Source organism: Pogona vitticeps, chromosome ZW-PAR (genome assembly GCF_051106095.1).
Source record: "Pogona vitticeps strain Pit_001003342236 chromosome ZW-PAR, PviZW2.1, whole genome shotgun sequence".
NCBI classification, from domain to species: domain Eukaryota; kingdom Metazoa; phylum Chordata; class Lepidosauria; order Squamata; family Agamidae; genus Pogona; species Pogona vitticeps.
In genome coordinates, this window is record NC_135800.1 from 7,826,827 (window position 1) to 7,849,028 (window position 22,202).

The 22,202-nt window shown below is 50.1% G+C and overlaps 2 protein-coding genes across 4 annotated transcripts in view; one reads left to right on the forward strand and one right to left on the reverse strand.

The window, feature by feature from the left end:
• The first annotated feature begins 222 nt into the window (after positions 1 to 222).
• FPGS (folylpolyglutamate synthase) lies at positions 223 to 18,066 on the forward strand. Of its 3 annotated transcripts, none has more exons than XM_072984675.2 (15): positions 223 to 1,434; positions 6,622 to 6,753; positions 6,864 to 6,917; positions 7,650 to 7,714; positions 8,360 to 8,474; positions 9,056 to 9,133; positions 9,763 to 9,824; positions 10,550 to 10,652; positions 10,924 to 11,001; positions 11,284 to 11,431; positions 12,091 to 12,192; positions 12,913 to 13,063; positions 13,492 to 13,567; positions 14,004 to 14,070; positions 14,893 to 18,066. In XM_072984675.2, exons 1-15 carry the CDS (start codon positions 1,372 to 1,374, stop codon positions 15,330 to 15,332), a joined length of 1,734 nt encoding a protein of 577 aa, XP_072840776.2. In that variant the 5' UTR covers positions 223 to 1,371; the 3' UTR covers positions 15,333 to 18,066. The 3 variants fall into 3 exon arrangements, with proteins under 3 accessions (XP_072840776.2, XP_072840775.2, XP_072840779.2); XM_072984674.2 differs by lacking the exon at positions 223 to 1,434 and adding an exon at positions 2,277 to 2,473; XM_072984678.2 differs by lacking the exon at positions 223 to 1,434 and adding an exon at positions 3,089 to 3,840.
• Positions 18,067 to 18,298: 232 nt separating this feature from the next.
• The window catches only part of ENG (endoglin), a 32,098-nt gene continuing 28,194 nt past the window's right edge, over positions 18,299 to 22,202 (reverse strand). Inside the window, exons 14-15 of the mRNA XM_020793440.3 lie at positions 21,478 to 21,579; positions 18,299 to 20,531 (exon numbers count right to left, since the gene is read on the reverse strand). Coding sequence (XP_020649099.3) covers positions 20,413 to 20,531; positions 21,478 to 21,579 — 221 coding nt within the window. The 3' untranslated portion in view covers positions 18,299 to 20,412. The remainder of the gene's footprint in view (positions 20,532 to 21,477; positions 21,580 to 22,202) is intronic.

Below are 22,202 nucleotides of genomic sequence, written 5' to 3' on the forward strand. Positions count from 1 at the left end.
CTTAACCACATCAGAACACGTCCTTGAAGGATAGTAAAGCAATATGCCAGTTAGGACCAAGGGTGCAAGCTTTTGGGTTCAGCAGAACTCTTTCTCAGTTGGAATGTCAAGGGAACAGATCCATAGGCGAGAGGAAGGTGGGGGGAGACAACCCACCATATTTTAGATCTCCCCTTGCTAGGAGCACTGTGCCTAGAGAAGGAAGCCTTGTATGTTCACACTTAACACAAGAAGAAGGCAATCCCCAATGTACAAGCCCTGCTAACGAAGCTGGAGTGGGGTTCAAGGTTAAAAATACATCACCCTCCACCTCATCTCAGAACTGTAGGGCTGGAAGGGACCCTTTGGGTCATCTAGTCCAACCCCTGTTAAGGAAGCACCATGGGAATCGAACTCCCAACCTCCAGATGCTGAAACCCCTGGGGCTATCCGGCAGGTCATGCATGGTATATTCTGAATACATAATTGTGGGCTGTTGGACGGAGGGAAGGTTTTGTCAGGGAGTGAGCTCAAAAGGAGGTAGCCTGCAGAGAGTTGAGTTTGATGAGAAATCTGAAAAATGCAAAACAAACAAACAAAAAAAAAGATTCAGAGGCATCAAAAGCAGTGCTGGTGAAAATGATCATGCACACTCCCCGTGCAGTGATTGAATTATGCCTGCGATTTTGGTTCCTTCCCCCCCCCCACCTTCTAATTCTTGAGTATGGAAAAAGTCATAAGCATAGTTGCCTGTAATTGATTTTTGTGGGGCAAAACTGCTACAAAGTGACATTCAAGCAAACAAACAAAGCAAAGCATCTAATGCAACGGGTGGGAACAAAGTTAACTTTCTGGGTGCAACAAGCCACCGTTGCGAATTACCTTCAGAAGTTATTCAGGGTATTTTTAAAAATCGCTTTTGGGAGGAGTTTTTCAAGTTTTATGCCATTTCCTGTCAATCCTTTTAATGAATAAGGAGAAAAAAATAAAATAAAAGATTTAAAAGGAGCAGCAGCAGCAGTAAAAAAAAATTAATGATATAAACAAATAACCAGTTTTCAACACTAATGAACACCAAGAACTGATTACTTTTCAAATAGTAACAGGAAAAAAAGTTACTTTAGAAATTAGCTTTCCAAGCTCTCTTCAGTTCCAGGTCCTCCCTTCTTAATGGTGACACGCCGTGTTTTCTGAAGCAGACGAAACGACACACCAAGAGAGTGTTGGAAAGCGTTTGTGACTTTGAGTTTTAAGTTAACCAGATAAAATAGGGAGGTGGAGAAGAGGGGGATAGACTTTTGTGCAGACCGCAGCCTTGAAGGGACTTTCTCTAGTTGCTGTTTAACCAGCTTTCAGGACGGCTCGGGTGCCGTGCGCCCTGCTCGGGCAGGGATGAGCCGGCCGCAGGTCTGGAACGTCATCATGGAGAGATGGAAGCCCCAAGAGACCTACAAGGTAAATGGATTTTAAACCTGGGTGGTGGGGTTTGCACCATGTGAAATCTGCATGATTTTTAAAATTTTTTTATTTAAAACAGTGTGAACTCACAGACCTTCTCTGGAGGTGTTCCTGCGAGTGCCATTTTTGCATCGCTTTCCACAGCCTTCGGAAAGATTGTGCCGGGAGCCTCTTGTTATGCGTCTTGTAATTACTAGACGGCTGCATTATTGTCTGGGTGGGGCAGCCCTGGAAGACTACATCTGCTGGGGCGGCAGTTGTTGGAAAGCCTGTGGAAGCATGGTTGATCTCGCCTCTCAAGGCCCGGGTGGTTGCTTTTATTGGTCGCTTATGCCTTACTCTATTTGCATACTTTTCTATGCCCTTTCATTTGGCCTAATTAAAGTTACAACCCGTGCATATGGATTTTGCTACTTAGCTGGGGTTTGATCTGCGGCTTATGGATCCACATGCTCGGTTGCACATGTGCGAACGTCCCCATGCAGCTAACTGGAAGGACTCCCAGTCTGCCACAGGGGTGAGACCTCTGGGCCTATTGAGCTGCTTGGGGGAGAATGGGACATGTAGTCCAAAAAAAAAAGGAACCGTGCCAAGCTCCTATCACCCAGCTTCCGAGAGGTGTAATCCAAAAAAAAAAAAAAAGAAGCCATCTGTACAAAATAGTCTTTTATTTTTTGCACGGTGTTTTCAGCACGGGGAAAAAGAAAAAGGTAGAATTGGAAAGGTTTTTTTGCCCTTCTCCAATATGGCGCCGGCGGCGCCCACGCCCGGGCCCTTGCCAGCAGCGTGACGTCAGAGGCTTTCCCCGGGAAAAAGGGAGGGAGGGAGCGCGCGCGCCGGCTCGTGCGCTTCCCCAGGAGCGGGTGGGCGGGGCCTCGCGATGGGCTCGCGCCGGCGGCGGGTGTTGCAACTGCTGCTCTTGCAGCGCCTCGGGCGGGCGCCGTCCCTCCGGGCGCCTCGGGCGGCTGGAGACCCTTGGAGGGCCCGGCGGCATTTCAGCGCCCGCCTGGCCCCGGCGCCCAGGATGGAGTACCAGGTGAGCAGGGCCGCCGCCGCCGCCGCCTCCGCAGGGGAAAAAAAGCCTCCCGAGGTTGCATCAGCCCCGGAGACCCACGTGGAAGGCAGGATCGGGCAGGCGGGCTGGGTCGGGGGGTTCCCTGCGTGCGTGCGAAATCGCAGACTCCCTGGGAAGCCAAGCCAGGGGCGATCCAGGGGGCTTGCGGAGGATCGCAACCTTTGGGACAGAATCGGACCTTAATTATTTTGTGCACTCTTATATTTTGCAAAAGAGGCGGGTTCCTCTGCGGGCGCCAGCCTGAGCAATCCCATTGATTGCACGGGATTTACTTAAGGGTCAGGTTCTGTTGTTGCGCCCCCTTGACGACCCCGACAGGGGTTGCCAGGAATGCGAGATATCCGCATGATGACCAGCAGAACTTCATGAGTTGGCTTGGCCAAGTGGGGGGATTCGAACCCACGCCTCCCTGAACTCTCAAGATCCAGGAGGGGGGGTCGGAGACAGAGCAATACATTTTAGAGACCTGGGTTCCAATCCTTGCTCAGTCGTGGGAACTCACGTGGGGGTGGAGTCAATGGGAAAACCCCAGCCCTTAAATTTCTCACATACCTCGGATACCTTACTAGGGTCACTGTCAACTGGGATTAATGTAACGGCGCATAACATGCACTCGGGAGTACTTGTTTGACACGCTGCCTGCTGTGCCACAGTGGTATTGGAGGATCAGCTTACCACGCAGCAGCTGAGTCAGTGGATCTATGCTTAATTTAGAATATAGAGCCCTCTAAATGTTGAGGGGCTGCTGTGCCCATCATCCCCAGGAACTGGCTAGGTGGTGGTTGATGGGACTTGTAGTCCAAAACTTAGGTGGCAGGTCCCCAGTAATACAGGGCCCTGCTTTGGAAGAGGCTTTCCCATAGTTATTGATTTAGGACATCCATTTTTACACTGTTGGGTTGCTCTCCGTTCACGTAGATTCACTTAGCCGCAGAACGAGATCCCCAGACTGCTGAGGATGGGAAGGGAATGGGGTGCAACGTGGGATTTGTAGTGGTAAACAGAGCTCCCACAGAAGGATTATCGTCACCCTTTGCAATAGAGCCGTTGCGTTTTGGCGCTTGTTTTATGTTATCGTCGTTCCCCGGCCTTGAGGTTCTGCAGATGTATAATTTTTGTGCCTAATCTAATAATGTGGGAGCAGGAAATACGGCAGAGTCACATGTAAATCAGATCTCCCTGCAAGCATTTCCCATTCATGCCTTGTGTTCTGGATTTTCACGTGCCTGGCATGGGTTTTTTGCCGTTAAAAAGCAGAGCTCCCCCCTTCAGCTTAAGCAGATTTCTCCCCCCTGTAAAACTGTGAAGACTGAGCTGTCAGGATGGAGGTGAGTGTTGAACAGCGCCTGGAAGAGTTACGTTTGCGGGACTACAATGCCCAGAATTCCCATGAAAACTTTCCTACACTCTCGTTTTGGAGAATTCCGATCATTCGGCTGATTTGATGGCCTGGCATGTTGTGCGTATTTGCCTTTCCGCTCTCAACGCTTACGAGCGGGCCCGCGGGAGAGGTTTCCTCCCTATCAGAGACTAGCTAAATATTATCCTCCTGAAGTTGAACCTTAATCCAGATTAGTCGGAAGTGTTGCATTGTTAGGCAAGGAAGGCCTGGTGCAGAAGCAGGCACGCCACTGACGCTGGCGAGGGTTGGACTCCTTCGGAAGAGGCAGGATGGCATCGGTTTCCTCGTCTTGAGACCCCCACTTTAAAGCTCCAGGAATCGCCTTGACCAACTCTAGATGCTTAGTGGAAGTCAACATCTCCTTCGGGGACCTCTGGTCTTGACTACTGCAATATGCCTTACTGGGGGGGAAGCCCTTGAAGGCAGTGTAGCAACTGCAAAGGGTGCAACAGGATACAATTCTTGTCGGAGCTAAGCATCCAGAACATGTAACCCCCAACTCTGCCCTCATCGTGTGCGTCTTTAATTCACGGAACGTCAAAAAATGGCCAAGAACAAAAGACTTTTTCTGTTTTCACCCATAGCTTTCTTGGACTTATTTGGAAACGTGCAGGGAGAGTCCTGATCCGTGAGGAGGGTTGCAGGCATCCCCGGCCATGGGATTCCCTGTTCTGTTTAGGGAGCTCGGCATCCGTACAGTACGGACAGATCCCGGAGCCAAGCAATACAGCATTCCTCTTGACAGGCCAACGAGGCTGGCGCTTAATTATAGAAACCAAGTTTCACGCTGTGGCGTAGTTCAGGCTGCCTATTTTAAGTCCGCTTCCTGTACCTTCTCCGTTTACATTGCTTTCTTGTACTCTGTGTTCGGGAGCCTCCTTGCGTCCCTGAGGTCGTCTCTGCCAGGCAGGCTGGGGATAATGGGAGTTGTAGTCTTCACCACTGGACAGCACTAAGACTGGGAAATGTAGGAGGGGGCAAATTCTGGGTGTGCAGAAATTTACTTCAGTGGGGCTGCTGGAAGTTCATCGCACGGCGGTGGCGACTCACCAAGAAAAGTTACATTTTGTGGAGTACAGATCGCCCAGATTCACTCCCCACCCAGGTGGCTGTGCCAGGGCAGTTCATTATTTGCTTGGTGAAGGTGGGAGATAGCTCAAAGAAAATCAGGCAGGCAAAAATGTTGAAACTGAAGCTGTCCTCCTTTGGGTACAACCTGAGAAGGCAGGATTCTCTGGAAAAGACAACGCTGGGAAAAGTGGAAGGCAGCAGGAAAAGAGGAAGATCAAATGTGAGATGGACAGTCTCCCTCAAGGAAGCCACAGGGTTTGTGTTTACAAGAGTTGAGCAGGACCGTCCAGGCCAGGACTTTCTGGACATAAGTCAGGGCCAATTTGACGAGCGCATGCCCCCCCAAACATACAAACGAAACTTTGCAAATATATTTCCTCACCGGAGGCTCTGTTTGCCATGGGGCAGCTGGAGGGGGGGGTGAGTGGCTGCTGCTCTGCAGTATTTATTTGTCCAAGGCATTGTGAGGGTTCAGTTTTAGACTCTTCTTTTAGTTAGAAAAAAAAATCAGTAGATTTTCTTTGCTTCAAAACCGGTGAAAGATTTCTTGGTGCATTTAAAGCAAGTGTCTGTGACATGATTCTGAGTCTTTTCTCCTTCTGCCAACGGGTCCGGAAAGGGTCTCCAATCTTCTAAGAAGAACGGGTGGCCATAACTATTGTCCCATGGTCGCGGCAAATCAGTAGGGACCCAGTCTCTCATGGTCTGCCCTGTCGAACCGTCCAGCCAGGGCACGGTCTCGTCCTCCCGATCATCATCCCATGGGGCTCGTCCCTCGGGGTCTTGATCCTCCCGGAGTCCCCCACGTAGTTCTTCTTCCTCATCTCTCTTATTCTCCATCCTAGCCGCCTTCTCCAGCGAGTGGGGAACCCCGCTCACCTTCTGTCCCACAGGCATGAGGGCCAGCTCCAGGACTGGGGGACCCCGGTAATGTTTAGCAGACCCCAGGAGGGTCGTTCCTCTTGAGACGGAGCCCTGTGGGTGCAGGCGCTCTCGGAGAGCCCCGTCACCCGTTCGCTCTGGCCATGGATGGAGAAATTGAGGAGCCGCCGAGACAGAGGCCGTCCTAAACTGAGTTTCCCTTTCCCCGTGTCCCCCTTTCCGGGAATGCGCAGTGAGAATCTGGAACTCGGGACAGCCTCCTCTGGGATTTCAGGTTCCCCTTGGGAATTTGGGAGGTGGGGTGTAGAGGTGAGGAAGGACTGGAGAAGCAAGGATGGGCCACAACGGGGGTGAGGATGGATCCAGGTGTACTGTACCGGGGTCATGGGGAACGGTTCCTTTTCAAGCCGATAGGAGGTATTTTTGAATACCTGGTCTTGGACAAAGGGCAAGCGGTTGCTGATCTTACGTTTTTTCACCCCAAAATGGGAATAAAAAGCAGGCCTATAATGAGAGGAGGATCCCTGGTGATATAAAATGGCACGGTGATTTTAAAGAATGCTGCAGTCATAGAGTATTTTCTTGACCTGATAAAATCTCTTCTGAAAAGTGACTTCTCCAACTCTGAGAAACTAAGGATGTTGGTTCGGAGTCCTTGTCTTTCCGGTTTCTCATAATTTTTAGATGGTGACCATCCTCTCTCTCTCTCTCTTCTCTCTCTCTCTCTCTGCATATCTTTGGTTGCATTTTATAGGATGCCATCCGGACCCTCAATACACTTCAGACCAATGCCAGCTACCTGGAGCAGGTGAAGCGCGAGAGAGGGGGGGACCCCGAGGCCCAGTTGGCAGCGATGGAGGGGTTCCTGGAGCGAAGTGGTTTGAAGGTGAGGGGGGTAACTCTGCTTCCCAAAACTGACCCCCTCCTCGTTTTCCGAAAGTGCCCCCCCTAAAAGATGACCATGACTTTTCCCTTTTTTTTTTCCTGGCCCGGCAGGTTAAGGACCTCGATCAACTGAACATTATTCACGTCACTGGGACAAAGGGCAAGGTGAGATAAACAGGATGTGGAGAGAAATAATGGTGTTTGTGTGTGTGTGTGTGTGTGTGTGTGTGTGTGTGTGAGAGAGAGAGAGAGAGAGAGAGAGAGATGTATTTGGCAACATCTTTGTGATGATGATTTTGGGCCTGTGAACAAGGAAGGAACCTTATTATGGCTGGAGAGATTGTTTAATCGGACTGGCAAGTGGTCTTTCAACAGTCTTTAAACGGGTCTTGATGTTGTACATTTTGCCCCTTGACTGAAACGTAAGCCTCCATTCCTTGCAGCCGTTTCTCAGGCTGCAAATCAGAGGTTGGCTCCCTAGTGGGTTTTAAGTGAGCTTTATCTCCGATCGCTTACCCTTTGATCACTTTCTGCGAGCTTTTATCTCCGATCGCCTTTTATGCCCACCCTAAAGAAAGCAGCTGTAGATCCCTCGTGGGCCGGATCTGGCCTTGCAGGTTTGATACTTTCATTTCCTGATGCCGCCGAAACAGCCATTCTAAACCGGTCCTCGTTTTCACGAATGGCCACGTGCAAGAATGAGCCGGGGCTCCCGTTCTCCTCCCTCCTGTCTGGGGCAAGGAAAAGCACCTTTCCTTGGCTGTCTCGTGCACCGTATGGTGTCTTCCCACGCAGTTGTCCTCTGGCCTGCAGTGTGTGGCTCAGATCTTGATTCCCACCTGAAAAACCCGTCTGGTGGGCTCTGTTAAGCCTCGCTCTCTCTCTTCCCTCCCTCAGGGCTCTGCATGTGCCTTCACCGAAAGCATTCTTCGCAACTATGGTTTGAAGACGGGTTTCTACAGGTAGGTCATGCCAAGAATCTCTTAGCTCTCTTAGGAGAACGAGGATACAGTGGTGCCCCGCATAGTGACGATAATCCGTGCAGCAAAAATTGCTGCAAAGCGATTTCGTCGCTATGCGAAAATAAAAAGCCCATAGGAATGCATTGAAACCCCTTCAATGCATTCTTATGGGCTTAAAAGTCACCTTTAAGTGAAAATCCTCCATACGGCCGCCATTTTCGCTGCCCGATAAGTGAGGAATCTGGGCAAAAACACAGCTGGCGGCCATTTTTTCCCGGCGGCCATTTTGGAACTGCCAATCAGCTGTTGGAAAATCATCGCTATGCGATGATCGGTATGCGAAACAGGGTACCGATCGTTGCAAAGCGATTTTTTCACATTAAAAACATTGCAATGCGATTACAAAAACAATCGCAAAAAATCATCGCTATACGGAATCGTCGTTAAAGCGAGGCACCACTGTAGAAGCGTCTCCTCTTGGGTCACGCCCTCAAGGATGTTGCAAGGAGATCTTGGTTCCCCTCAGCTGCCTAAGGGTCGCGCCAGCAAAGAGTAAACCTAGATCCTGTTTAATGCAATCGCTAAAGTCTTGAAAGCTTTCATGGGCTTATCTCCTTTCTGTCCTGGCTTATTTCCTCCTCAAAGTTCTCCCCACCTGGTTCAAGTGCGCGAGAGGATTCGGATCAATGGAGTGCCGATCAGCAAAGAGCTGTTCAGCAAATACTTCTGGAAGGTCTATAATCGCTTGGAAGAGACCAAGGTAAGGACGACAGAGCGGGCGTAGAGCAAGAAGCGCATGGAAGTCCAGGAAGACAGACCTGTATCTGTTCGGTGGAATAAAATGCATTTTTTGGTCATTTCTATACATTGTCTCGAATCCAGCTTGAAGCCATGGTTTGGCTATCCGGGTTTGTTCTGAAAACTGGCTAACCATTGTTTCTTGGTTCAGATGAGACAGCAAACCGTGATCAATACATCTGCCTTTCTTGGAGGCAAACCATATGTCAGACCGTGATTCCAAAATATGGCACACACCTTTTTTTTTAGTAGAACATATAGGTTTTTAAAAATGAACTGTCATTCTGTGACACCATCATTTGTACAAACTCGTACTGTTGATATGATTGTTATGCAATCGATAGTAGTCGGACAATAGATATCATTATGGGATAGACAATCGAATGATATGTTTGCATCGGTCGGTGCTAAAGTAATTTATGGGCGAAACAGTTCCATTTTGCATTAAGTCAGCATGAGTTGGACAAGAGTGGCCTTTATAAAGACCTGGCTGGTGTGCGATCCACTTGTAACTGATTATTTGCATGTCTGGATTTTCCACAGCATGCGGACCACGCTGCCATGCCTGCCTACTTCCGCTTCCTCACCATCATGATGTTCCACGTCTTTTTGCAGGAAAAGGTACCTGCGCGCACCGGTCTCTCCCCAGCGTTTGGTCCGGCAGCTTTTCCAGACAAAGACTTTGACCGTTTCCCAGAGCAATCCGACTTTAAAAACCCTCCACAGAAACCCAACGTTGACCTCCATTAAAAAATGAAATTAAAAAAGTGCCCAGCTTTAAATACATTGTTAAATCAATAAATAAAGAGCGTCCAATCCCAGCAGAAAGAAAGGGTGCCCATTCTGGCTTCCCTTGTAATCACCCCCAAACGTGGTCTAAATTCAGCTGCGGCAGCCAGGCAAAAGTCACCCATAGAATGCCAAGTAAGTGTAAATCTCATTGGTTTGATAGGTCTCCTCTCATCCCAAGGCCCTAGCGATTCCATTTAGGTCTATGGGTGGAGTGGCTTTCCGCCGAGGGACGAAACACGGACACACACGTGCGGTTCTTTTCTGCCCCTGTTCCTGTCTGATGGGCTTCTGTAGCTTTTTTCATGACGATGATCGGTGGCAAGGGACGGGACTCTTGCAGGGTGGACAACAGCTCCCATCATCCCCAGACACTGTGGCCAGGGAGGGTGGGGGGCACATCCCTCGAGGCCACATGTTTCCCCCCCCCCGAGTGATGCGCTGTGTTGCCGTTTCTCCAGGTGGACCTGGCCATTTTGGAAGTTGGCATCGGCGGCGCGTATGACTGCACCAACATCATCAGGTAGAGCAGATGATGGAAACAGTGGCAGGAAATGGTGGAAGCCTCCTAGGGAGAGCTGCCACGATGGGTCAACGCAGGGGGGTTCCAGCCTCAATGCCTGCTCCATACTTGCTAAATTGGGGGTGGGAAGCTCCGTGGGTCCCCCCCCTTCCAAGGTCCGACTTTGGAGAAAAAGTCGGGGGCAGCCTTCAAGTGGCAGGTGGTGCCGAAGGCAAAAGGGACCAAAACTCGCAGGATGTTTGAGTTGGAAGCTTTTGCTGCTAGTAACAAAAACTTTGGGGAACAGGCAAAATCCAAAGAAACAAAAACAAGAGAAACTGGGGGCACTTTAGAGATGATTATATTTTAAGACAAGCTTTCATGGAAACGCCGACTTCATCAGACATACGGAAGCGGAAAGAAATGTTGAACCAGTAGTCTAACAAGCAGAGCATTTGAAATATTTGTTGGCTTTTGGTATGGTACATCTCTGTGCGGTAATTCGTGGTTGATGTTTTAGGGTGCTGTTGTAAACTGTCCTTCAGGAGACAGAAAACAGACACCGGGCCTGAATTTCCTGAAATTTGTAGCTGGAATTTGAGGCTGGCTTACAACTCCCATCATCTCCAGGCAGCATGGTCAGGGAGGATGGGCGATGTCGCCCAGCGATGTCCTTGAGCCACGTTGTCCCTCTCGGTCCTTCTGCCCTTTCACCCTCCTCTTCCTCCCACTCTTCCTTTTTGCAGGAAGCCGGTGGTGTGTGGCGTCTCCTCGCTGGGCATCGACCACACCAGCATTCTGGGCGACACCATTGAGAAGATTGCCTGGCAGAAAGGGGGGATCTTTAAGGTAAACGCGGGGCCCCCGATGGGCTCTGCTCAGGCGGTGCGGTTCTAGGAGAGAACCCGACCTCCCCAGTATCATTTCCTCCTTACCCGAGGAAGGGCCAAATCCTGCCAACCAACCCTGGGGGGACCTAAAACCTTTGTGATGCGGTTGGAATTCCGACACCCATGAGCCTTAGCCCTCTTGGCTGTTGTTGAGGCTCATGGGAGTTGTAGTCAGCTTTTGCGTGCTTATAAATGTTCTCTAAGCGTTCGTTCCTTGACGTCTTTTCCAGCCTGGCGTGCCAGCGTTCACAGTTCCACAGCCGGAGAGACCCTTAGATGTTTTGAGGGAGCGAGCCGAGAAGAGTTTGGTAAGATATCCCGTCAAGCGGGAACTCCGTGTCTTGAGTTCGTTTGCGGGCCTGCCTGTGGCCCACGTACGGTCCACCACAGCCTTCTACGTGGCCTGCCGTGTTTGCTCGCCTTAACGTTGGCCTCGTCTCCTCTGCCAGCCCACTCGCCTTCATGATGGCTGTAGTCGCCTAGGGCGAGTTGGCGAATAGTTAAATACCTGTGAGGTGGCTCCTGTCCTCCCAACAGCTGGCTGGACCACCCGCAAGGAGTTAATCAGGCATCCCTTTATCTCCGTGTAGAGCCCGCTCTACCAATGCCCGGACTTGAATGCCTACGAGGAAGATGATAAGCCCCTTCAGCTGGGTTTGGCAGGCGACCACCAGCGCTCCAACGCTGCTCTGGCCCTCCAGCTTTCCCGCTTATGGCTTAGGCGACACGGTTATTTGGGTAAGAGGAAACCATTTGTTCTTTACTTAGTTGGAAAATTGCAGAGAGGGCTTCATGCATTATTTTCTAAGAGATAAGCGTGACATCACAACAAGCCATGATACGGTTGGTCATAATCTGACTTCTTGTAAGATGCAAACCTGCTCCTATTAACCAACCATTGTTGTCAACTAGCCACCATTAGAAGGCAAGGTTTGTTGTTAGCTTACAAAACCCGGTTGGTTTCAATCCTGGTTTGTTACGTTGTCTGACTGTAGTGAATCTGACTTCTTGTAACATGCAAACCTGCTCCTATTAACCAACCATTGTTGTCAACTAGCCACCATTAGAAGCCAAGGTTTGCCGTTAGCTTGCGAAACCTGGTTAGTTTCCATCCTGGTTTGTTACGATGTCTGATTGTAGCTGGACTCTGGCTTGTTTTCCTTATTCTAGCCCTCCCCAGATGAAGCGTAGTCAAAAGAAATGAGAGAGAAATAAACCAGATATGGGAAATAAGCCATGATTTGTTTGGTGGCTAACTTTGCTCAGCCACAAACCATGGTTAAGTACTTAATGGCAGCTAAGGGTTGATAGTCTTTTAAGAAAAGCATGTTTAGGATGGCTGCAAAAGGGAAGCATTAACTACTCGTGGGGGTGATTGCTCTTTTTTTTTGGGATAGACCTTGAAGAGCTGAAGGACCCCTGGCCGAACCCAGAGCTGTCCGTGAAGAGACCTCCACCCTTGGCCCCCGCATTCAAACTGGACAATGCTATGGTGCAAGGTAAGGTTGCTCCTGCTTCCTCTTCCCTCTTTCCTCCTTCAGCATCAGAATTTGGAAATTTTCCTTTTTCAATCATAGAGTTGCGAGCCGACGCCGACCCCACCCCCCAGCCAGTATTGGATGCTGGGATTTGTAGTCCGAAAAAGCCATCCTAGCTTTGCTCAGTGTATCTGTTGCATCCTGAAAACGTCCGGGTCCGCTCATGGGTTCGTGGATCCCAGGAAACAGATCTTGGCTGTAGCGAAATATTTCCCCGTTCTGGGAAAGAAGAGAGTGGGAAGATTTCTTGGGCCTTTCCGGGCTGTTCCTACCAAGGATGGCTCACAGAGAGGGTGTCCTTGAAGGAGAAGAACATGGGGGTGGACACAGTGGATACAGAAGAGGAACAAAAGCAGAACGTTCGATTGCACAGGGGCGGATTTCCTGCAAAATCTGAGGGAAAACAACAAGAACCACAGTGGTCTAGGGGTTACATTAGGACATGGGAGGCCTGGGTTCGAATTCCCACTTGGCCATCAAGCTCAGGAAGCAACTTGTGGGTTAGTTCTGTGATTACAGCGTGGACGCTCCTCAAGGTGGGGAAGAGGGGGGGAAATTAATGGGTAGATATAGAGAGTTCCCACGAAGGTGGAGAGGTCAACGTGGCTTGTCTGGGGTGGCTTGCTCTGCAGACACCCCCAGACCTCACATAGGCCCCCTCCCTCTGTCTTGGACCCACAGGCCTCCGGGAGACGGTGTGGCTGGGCCGTAACCAGGTTCTCCATCACGGCCCCGTGACGTGGTACATCGACGGCGCCCACACCACGACCAGCATCCAGGCGTGCGTGCGCTGGTTCCTCCAGGCCACCCTGAACGAGGGGAAGCCGGCTGAGTGAGTGGGGAACGGGGAGCGGGGAGCGGCGGGCCTCGAGTCAATCAATCAATCAATCAACCAACCAACCAATCAACCAACCAACCAACCAACCAACCAATCAATCAATCAATCAATCAATCAATCAATCAATCAATCAATCAATCAATCAATCAATAAGCAGCGTTCCCCAAAGGCTGGTCCTTGTGGCCAAGAGGATGCAATCCAGACGCAGGAGGGAGAGAATCCCAAGATTCAAAGTTGGCAGCAGGAACTTAATACGAACTTAAAGCGCTGCAACATTTTGTTGCTGTTTTCTGCTTCTCTTTTTTAAAACAAACTCTACCTGCTTCCCAAGAGGCGCAAAGGGCAAGCGGGGTGTCTTTCGTCGAGGTGGCAGGGAGGGAGGATGATGGCTAATTTTTCCTCTTTCTTTCTCCTGTTTGAAGCGGTCCCGAAGTCCGAGTCCTGCTATTTAACGTGACCGGGGACCGCGACACAGCGGCTCTCCTGAAACTGCTGCTGGTGAGAGCTTCTGGGACCTCATTTCTTAAATAACGGCACCGTTCCTTACTAGGGTGGGTGGGTTTCCCTCGGCTCGCTGGATAAGGAGAGTTTTGGGTCATGGGATAAGAAACCCTCATATGGAACGCCGCTGGTGTGTAACGGCCACCTTGGGTCCTTTTTAAAGAAAAAGGCGAGTTAAAATATATTGTAAATAAACAAACAGAAGGAGCTCCCTGCATGTAGAAAAGTAGCTGATCAAGCTTAAAACCCGTCTCCCTGATATCCTAGCTTTCTACTTGCAAAACAAGCCAAGTACTGGAAAATACATTTCTTTTCCCCCTACACAAGAGTAGACACTCTCCGAAGCTAGGGCCTTGCCCTGTGTGTTGTTATTTTTTTTCCTGCACAACTGAGTTAATGTTTTAGGACTGATCCGTGTTTCTTTCGCTTTCAGCCCTGCCACTTTGACTATGCCGTTTTCTGCCCCAATTACACCGAGGTCTCCACGGTGGCGAATGCAGGTGGGTTGGTTGTCGAGCGGAGTCGAGGAACCCGTCCTAAAAATAGGCCGTAGGATAATATCTGTGGCATTAATTTCCTCTTTTTTAGTTAACTTTGAGAGCCAAGGAGATGCAGTAATTATGAGTGTTTCATGAGTTTGATGTTGGCTGGACAGTTCAGTGGTTTAGCTCATCTGCCTGTGGAGCCAGGGGTTGGGGGTTCGAATCCCGCCCACTGGGCCTCCTGGGAGAAGAGCCAGCCTGGGTAGCCTTGGGCCGGTGGGACTGTGGTCCCAGGGTGCCCCCTAGAGGTAGGAAATGGGAAACCACCTCAGGTTATTCTGAATGGACTTGATGGCCGATCATCCTCATTATTATACAGCATTCGTTATGTTTATTCGTTTGTGTCTCCAGCGAGCCCTAAAAAGCACTAAGGGATGGTGGGCCAGTCACGCTCGCACCTGCCTCACAGGGTTAGCATGAGAATGATGGACCGAGGGGAGGGGGAAGCTTAGCTTCAAAACAGGCAGATAAAGAGGGGTGTGATTTAGGCTGTGGGCTGAAAGGAGCAGATAGAGAAAAACCTTGGGGTTTTTTAGTGCAGCTATTCGGGGTCATCCACCAAAACTCAAGGATGGGGACTGATCAGTCGGACTGGCTGCTTCGTACAGCGCAGAGTTAAACAGCGGAACTCCCTGCCACAGGGTGGCAGGACGGCTGCAGACAGGAATGACTTTACAAAAGGATGAAACCATCGCGAACGCCGACCTCGGCATCGCCCAGCGGGTCTTCTCTTGTGTCCACTTGTTGTTGATATCATTATTTTTTCCCCCGGCCTTGCAGACCAGCAGAACTTCAACGTCACCTTGGAGAACGTCTTGACGCGCTGCTTACAGAACCAGAGTCACTGGAACCGCCTGCTGGAGGCGAAAGTGGGCCAAGACCCCTGGCTCTCCCCCTCCGCAGAACTGGAAGGGGTGGCCGGCTGGTTGAAGCAGGCCCCGCTCCGCGGCCCTTCGCTCTTCACGCCCCCCGCCGTGCATCCGCTCCTCAACGCCAATTCCTTGGTGTTTCCCTGCATCTCCCACGCCTTGCAGTGGATCTCCCAGGGCCGGGACCCGCACTTCCAGCCGGCGGACTCCAGGGGCGCCCACCCGCACCCCATGGCCAGCCGAGGGGCCGTCTCCCTCCGGGAAGCCTCCACGATCCGGGTCTTGGTGACGGGCAGCTTGCACCTGGTAGGGGGTGTCCTGAAGCTTCTGGATCCCTCTCTTTCCCAGTAGGTGGCGGGCCGTCTGCCCGGGAGGCTGCGTTTGCGATCTGGCAGCTGGGGACCTTGGCATGTTGCTAGTCCTCAGTGCAGGATGCCGATGGGAGGTTGTGGATCCTACGGTGTATCTTTGCCTCTTGTCCACTCGGCTGAGCCTCTCCTTCTGCCCAGATTTCCTGGCGGACAGCAGGGTGAAAACAGAGTCCTGTCGGATCCTGAACATACATCCCTTCTGGATGCCGGCTGATTGGGATGGATGTAGGCCACCCGCAAGATGAAAGCATCAGTGGTCGCTGATTTGGGATCTCCTTGCCCATTTCCCCCTGCACTGAGTAGCCCCAAACCACCCACCCACCCTCTCAGCCCTTGGCTCCGATCCAGCGCGCCGTCTTAATTTGTCCACAGCCTCCCTCTCATCTCTCCTCCGGTTTTAACAAAGCCCAAGAGACAAACCGACGGCCTTCAGCAGACAAAACTCAAATGTGCCTTCTTTTCTCCGTCTGTTGAGCTCCTGCTGACCTCGAATCCGTCATCATCGCCAGCTTTTTTTTGCGTATGTGTGTTTGTGGTGATTTCAGGTTTCTTTCTGCCTCTTCCTCTCCGTGTTGGGGATGATCTCCGTGTGCCTGTGTGTTCCCCCCTTCCCACACGCCCTGACTTTTGAAAATGTACCCGAGTCCTCCTAGCCTGGCTTTTCAGGTCTGGCTTCCTCAGTGTCCCCCGGAGAGGGTGAGGTGCGGGCTGGAGGGTCTGCCTCCCTGCATCGGCTTTGACGGTGGCTTTGCCATTCTCCTTTTGGGGAAACTGACATTCTTGTCGAGCCAGGGGAACGTATACGACAGCCCTGCTTTCTCACGGGAGATCCAAACACGTCTTTTTTTTTTCCCTCTGGGTGAACCGGAAAGAGTATGGAAAACATTTGGGGTCCCAGCGCCGGCGTGGCCAAGCGGTTCCCATCCGCGAACGTCTTGCCCTCCCTCTGATGCTGGGGGATCCTACGCCAAGTAGGATCCACTGACCACTAGAGGGTGCTGTCGAATCAAAAAAGATCACAGGGCCCGTCGTTAGGAATCTTTCCCCCTAGTGAGAACCTCGCTTGAATTCGTAGGCCAGCTTCAGTCATAACCCAGCTTCAGTCTCTCTCTTTCTCTCTCTCTCTTTCCGCATTCCTCTCTCTGCTGGAGTGTTTCTCCTGTTAGGAGCAAGGGCAGTCGGGGTCCCCATCAGGTGTCCCTTGACTCCGGCTTCTATCATCCCCAGCCGCCGTGGCGAACGGTTCAGCAGTGATGGGCGCCAGAGAGCCCAAGGGTTTCTCGCCTTTTAGAGCGTCGTCAGCCTGGATTCGAGGTGCAAAAATGGAGCCCTAAATCGGGGAAGGATATTATGGAGCATAGGAACTGGAACCTTGCTATTTGTAAGAATCGGGGCCCGGTCCTCTGCTCTAAAAACGTAGGGCAACCTGCCTGCTAGAAAGGATGCTGCTAACTTTTCCTTGAGGGGCTAGCTTTCTGTTTGCGGGTTGTGTTCAACGAGGGCGCCTTGTGGGGTGGAAGAGGTGCCTTTCCCACTTCGGCCATAGAGTCCTGCTGTTTGAAACTTCTCCTGTTTCGACCTCTGCTCACCTCGGGCATGTTGAGAACGATGCTCGGGAACTTTTAAATCTCCCTCAGGAGTAAAATAAGAGGGCAGAAGAAATGCTCTTTTTTAAACTATTTTTTATTTTGCATGATTCCCGGAGAAACGCTTGTCTGTAAAATGGTAATTCTCCGGGATACTTCAGAATGCATGCCACTCCCAAACAGGTGTGCACAAAAGTTGGTCCTCCAGATCTTGCGACTGCCACTCCCATCAACCCCACTGAGGACTGATGGGAGTTGTAGTCCAGGGCCACCTAGAAGGTCCCACTTTGCCTCCCTCTGCCCCAAAAAGCTCACCAGAGCCCGGAGAATCTTAAGAGATGGACATCTCTGGGAAGTGTCCTTCTTGACGATCGCCACCATCGTTAATGGTTATCATCCTTTCCTCATCTGGCACCCCCACCAACAGAGAAGGTGCCCGTGTGGCGAAATTCCTGTGAGGCTTCTGGCCTTGTGGCAAAATGTGGTGTTTATGCTTTTCACAACCTCTTGTGTGTTCGTAGAACAGAACAATTCATGTCTGGGAACATCTAAGCCCCTGTGATTTGTCCTCTACTGCTCAAGTCATCGATATATTGCTTGCCTTCCCCCCCCCCCCCCCTCAGATATATTGTTAGAAAGATTCATGTTCTGGGCTGTGGTACCGTTGAAACCATTGATCTGTACTGCCTGGGGCTGATGGAATCTGTAGTCCGAAACTTCTGATATGCCACCAGTTGGTTAAACTGGGAATCCAGCACCGATAAACTAGCAGTTCTGAGTTCGAGGGGTGATGTCTCTCTCTAAGGTGATCCTCGGGGTTTCGCCTTAATAAATAGTAACTGACAGTTTTAGGATAATTTAACTGCTTTCCAATACATAGGTCTCTCTGCCCTTACCGCCACCTCGCAATCTAAAGGGGCAGGAAGCTGACACGCTGACTTTATAATTTGGTAATTTATCTCAGAACGATGGTCTTATTTTATTTTTCTGTATTTGTAAATGAACTCTTTATTTGTAAATTAACTCCTGGAGCTATTTTTTAAAATTTGTAACCCTTTGTTCCTTTATAAAAGCGACCTTCTGGGGATTTTTGAATAATAAAAGTTGGGTGCTCAGAAAGAAAGAAAAGGCCGAGTCGGATGCCTAACTTTCTATATTTTTGTTTCTTTCCTTCTTACAAAGCGAGAAAAATGTCTTTGTTTCCAGCCTCAAGGGAGCTCAGAGTCTGTCCCCCTTTCCTTCATAGCAACCCTGCGAGGTAGTACACCTTGCTTCTGGCGCTCGAATTCATGGCAATCAGCATCTCCATTCCCTAGGGTTTAACTGTTGACTTGGTGAAGAATGACTCAACAACACCAACTCCGACACAATAATATATTTATACAATAACTGAGGTTACAGTTGGTTTCACGCAAGAATATTTACACGGATCAAAATACAGAGTTGGCGTCATCAAGGGGTTGGCCTCCCTTAACGCCAGTTGGGAAGGAAGGGGTCCACCATGTAAGCCTGCTAACGAGGGGTCCTTTGAAATTAGAGGGTGTGTTCGAAACAAGACACGGGAACTGTGGTGGTCGGACTGGTGGAGTATATATAGCCTTCTCAGATTTGATCCACAACAGTTGTTTTAACAAGCCTCTAGTTTTGAAGGTGGGCTTCTGGAGGTTTGATCGCTGAACCCCATGAAAGAGGGACAACGTCACCCTTGAGCACCCCATTTCCCACCGCAGAGTAGATTGATGACATCAAAAGCGAGGAGAAACAGTTGATGTTGCCTGATGAAGTTGGCAGTGGTGTGGAAGAACTTATTCCTAAGAAAAACCGGTAGTCTTTCAAGGTGCCAAAAGGTTCAGGTGGTTTTCGGCACAATAGCTTCGCCTGGCTTCTCTCACGAGAGATCACGAGGTTAGCATCTTGCCATAAGGACCATTCCTATGCACTTCTGTGGGTCCGTTCAGCCCCTTTTAAAGGATATCGCTCGGGCACGTGAATTTGAGGTTGCTTTTCCTCTACACCCTTCACAGCCCTTCCATCCTCGCCCAAATACTCCGCCTTTTGCTTCCCATCAGAATTAATGCCCTGTTATCCTCCCACCCATTTATGTCCCTTTTGCAGCCTACACTTTCTGGAAACCCACCAGAATTTTGGGAAATTGACCCATCTCCAAAAAATAAAAAAAATAAAGTGAACTTCTCCCATTTCCAGTCACAACATTGTAATTTCTTGAAAAGTACAACTTGGCAGAAATCCTTCCCCTTCCATATGAAATATGAGAGAAGAAAACATGAGTAGACATAGCAATACAGTCCCGTATACACAGATAACAAAATATATTCTATGTATAACTATTTATATAAGTACAGTAATAAGTATTTCAAAACCGAGTCTGGTTAGCTTGAGTTTTGAGATTAGTAAAGACCGAACACATAGCTTCTCTCCTGTCCCTAAAGATCTCTCAACAACTTATTTGTCTTGCCCATCCACCCCCCCGGGAGTGGGAGGATGGGGCAGAAATACTTTTCCTCCTCTTTCGGGAACATTTTCATGTTATGTGTTGCATAACGTCCGCCTTCTCCCACAGACCACTCAGGAAAAAAAGCTCAGAAAAATTAGATTTTTTTGGTTGATGGCTCCCAGAACTGCTGAGTCACCTTCTGTTGGCTGAAGGATTCTGGAATGTGTTAAGTCCCCCCAAATTATAATTTTTCCAACCTCTGGTTATTGACCTCAATCAAGCAGAGGAGAGAAATGGAGATGCTGAAATAAACGTTGAGCTGAATTCTAAGCAGGGTGTAGAATCTGGGGAAATTACAGGGCGTCACATCATGCTTAAGATCCTGGCCATAAGCAGGAACGGAGATCCTCCCTAAATCTTAATTTGTCTCTCTTTTGGAAGTAAGGCCGCTCCTGATCCTAAAACTGCCTTAACCAGACTTTGGACGGTGCCGACGGAAACGCATAAATACAAACCAGTGACTGACTTTCCAACCCATCTCAATTTGCCACCGATCAGACGGTTAGGTCCTTGCTAGACACCCCCCCCCCTTTTCTGGAACGATCACACGCCTTGTGACTTCCAACCTCACGGGGTTGTCCACGTCCATCTTTCCAAGGAAGAACCATGCCCGGTCAACCTGGATGAGCCACAATGTCAACGATGAACCGGCTGTTCACAAGTTCTGGTTTCCTGTACATCTTGGGCGCGTGGGTGTCAACAGCATTTGAGATGCTGGTCACAAACAGGACCACTTTTGCAGTTCCACCTTGACAGGGTGGGAAGGTGTGGCTTCTGGGTTTTGTGTACATTTCCCCCCACCCACCCTCTTTGGATAAAAGGAGTGTCGTCTCGAGCAGCTGGACTCATCTGTCGTTCTGGCCCACCCTCTCCGTGAAAGCATCAACAGACAGTCCCGTCCATCTCTTGGATTTCTGGGGGTGGGGTGGGGGCACGTGTGTGTGTGGGGGGGGGGGCTGCTATGCCATGCTGCTGGTGGAGCATGGAGTGCTCTGCGTACTTCCGATGCTGGGGTTGGTGCTGCCGCTCTCCGAAGCAGGCGGGTCGGCCGACACCGGGGGCCTCTTGGCTGTTGAGCCTGGAACAACACGTCACGAGTCAGGCGGAGGGGAAACATTCGGGGCGGACAGGGGGAAGAAAGGGGGTTCTGTCTCTCTCAGTGTGAAAAGATATCTGCACGTCTGGTCTAAGTCAAGAGTTGACAAGCAAACCAAATACAGATGGTGCCGTTTCCTGGTTCTGCATCTACCGGCTGAGATAAATCCCAATTTTCCCCACATTTGCTGTTAAGTGTTCACCCATTGTTTCCCCTTTTCACAAGAGAGACAAAAACAGCCCTCTTGATTCCCCCCCCCGGGGTAGATATGGCCAGGTCCAGCCAAAATATATAAGATAACGATGGATGATTTTTCTTGGACCTTTTCCACAGATTCAAGAATAACGTTTGAGTTCGGGCAGGAAAGAGACCAACCTTGCATCGTCCCAATGTTCTTGGACTTCAGCTCCCAGAAATCCCTGCCAGCACAGCTGGTGGTGAAGGCTTCTGGGAGTTGTAGTTCAAGAACACCCAGGTGACCCATGGTTTGGGAACAATGGGAGTAAAGGATTGTGGGGGGAAGAGGTGTTGCTGGTAAATAACGGGCATGTTTTCCCAGGCAGAAAGGCGCCAAAACCAAGCCCTACCATCTCCAGGCAGGACTGAGACAGATAATTCTCTAGGAATTCTGGAGCATTAAGCAAAATCAGGGATAATGAAGGCATGACCTCCCACCCTTCTTGGTTCTTTAGATGTTTTGGGCTTCCTCATCCAGATGTCCCGAGCCAGCATGTTCAACGGCCAGGAATGCTAAGAGCTGGCCTCTAAAACATCTGGAGAACATCTGGTTGAGATCTAAGGTGTAACCGGTCAGGACCGGAGTCACAAACTCTGATTTCAGACTTTAGGCGGTCCACAGGATTCTCTACATCCACCCCTTGCTTCAAGCAGAAAGACCATGGGGGGGCTCAGAGGCGTCCTTACTTACGAGTATGGGAGTAGATGTACCAAAGGGCCCCGGTGAGCAGGACTCCGATTAAAAAGGCACCGAAAGTTATTCCCAGGACAGTCCCGATCTTCAGTTCTTGGCCTGCACAAGAGGAAAATAACAGGTCTTAGTTTTGCCAAGATTCAACATGAGTCTTCTCACCTGATGGCATAGACGGGTCATGCCCTAGAGCAGACAGAAGACCCCAATGTTTGGGAGCGAGGTGTTGCCCATCCAAAACCATGAGTTCATCCAGAGTCGCTTAATCTACGCTGGATCCTGACAGGCGTCTTCCCACCAACGGGCCACGTCTGTGTGTGCTTTGGGGCTAAGCCATAACCAAACCCAAGATGATAAAACCCAGCTGCTTACAGTGACACAGAACTGCCCATTCATATCAGGAGCTGCAGGAAAAACACAACCCCCCCTTTTTTTTAAAACCACAATTTCTTGGCAAGAAAAACGTTGACTTAAAACTTGCTGTTATCTGGGGTCCCCCCCACGCCACCCACCCACCCATCCCAGCAAAACAGACTTTGAGAACATCTCTGGATTTAATTTTCCGGTTCTTGAAGGGCAAAAAATTGTCCACCAGATTAAGGTTCCTTGAGGCAGATCTCAAGGGCCAGATCTGGGAAGCCCATCGGGGTGCCTCCTACTTTATAATGATCAGCGCTGATTTTGAAGGCACCCCAATCTGTTTGAAGGGCTGGCCATATAAATTC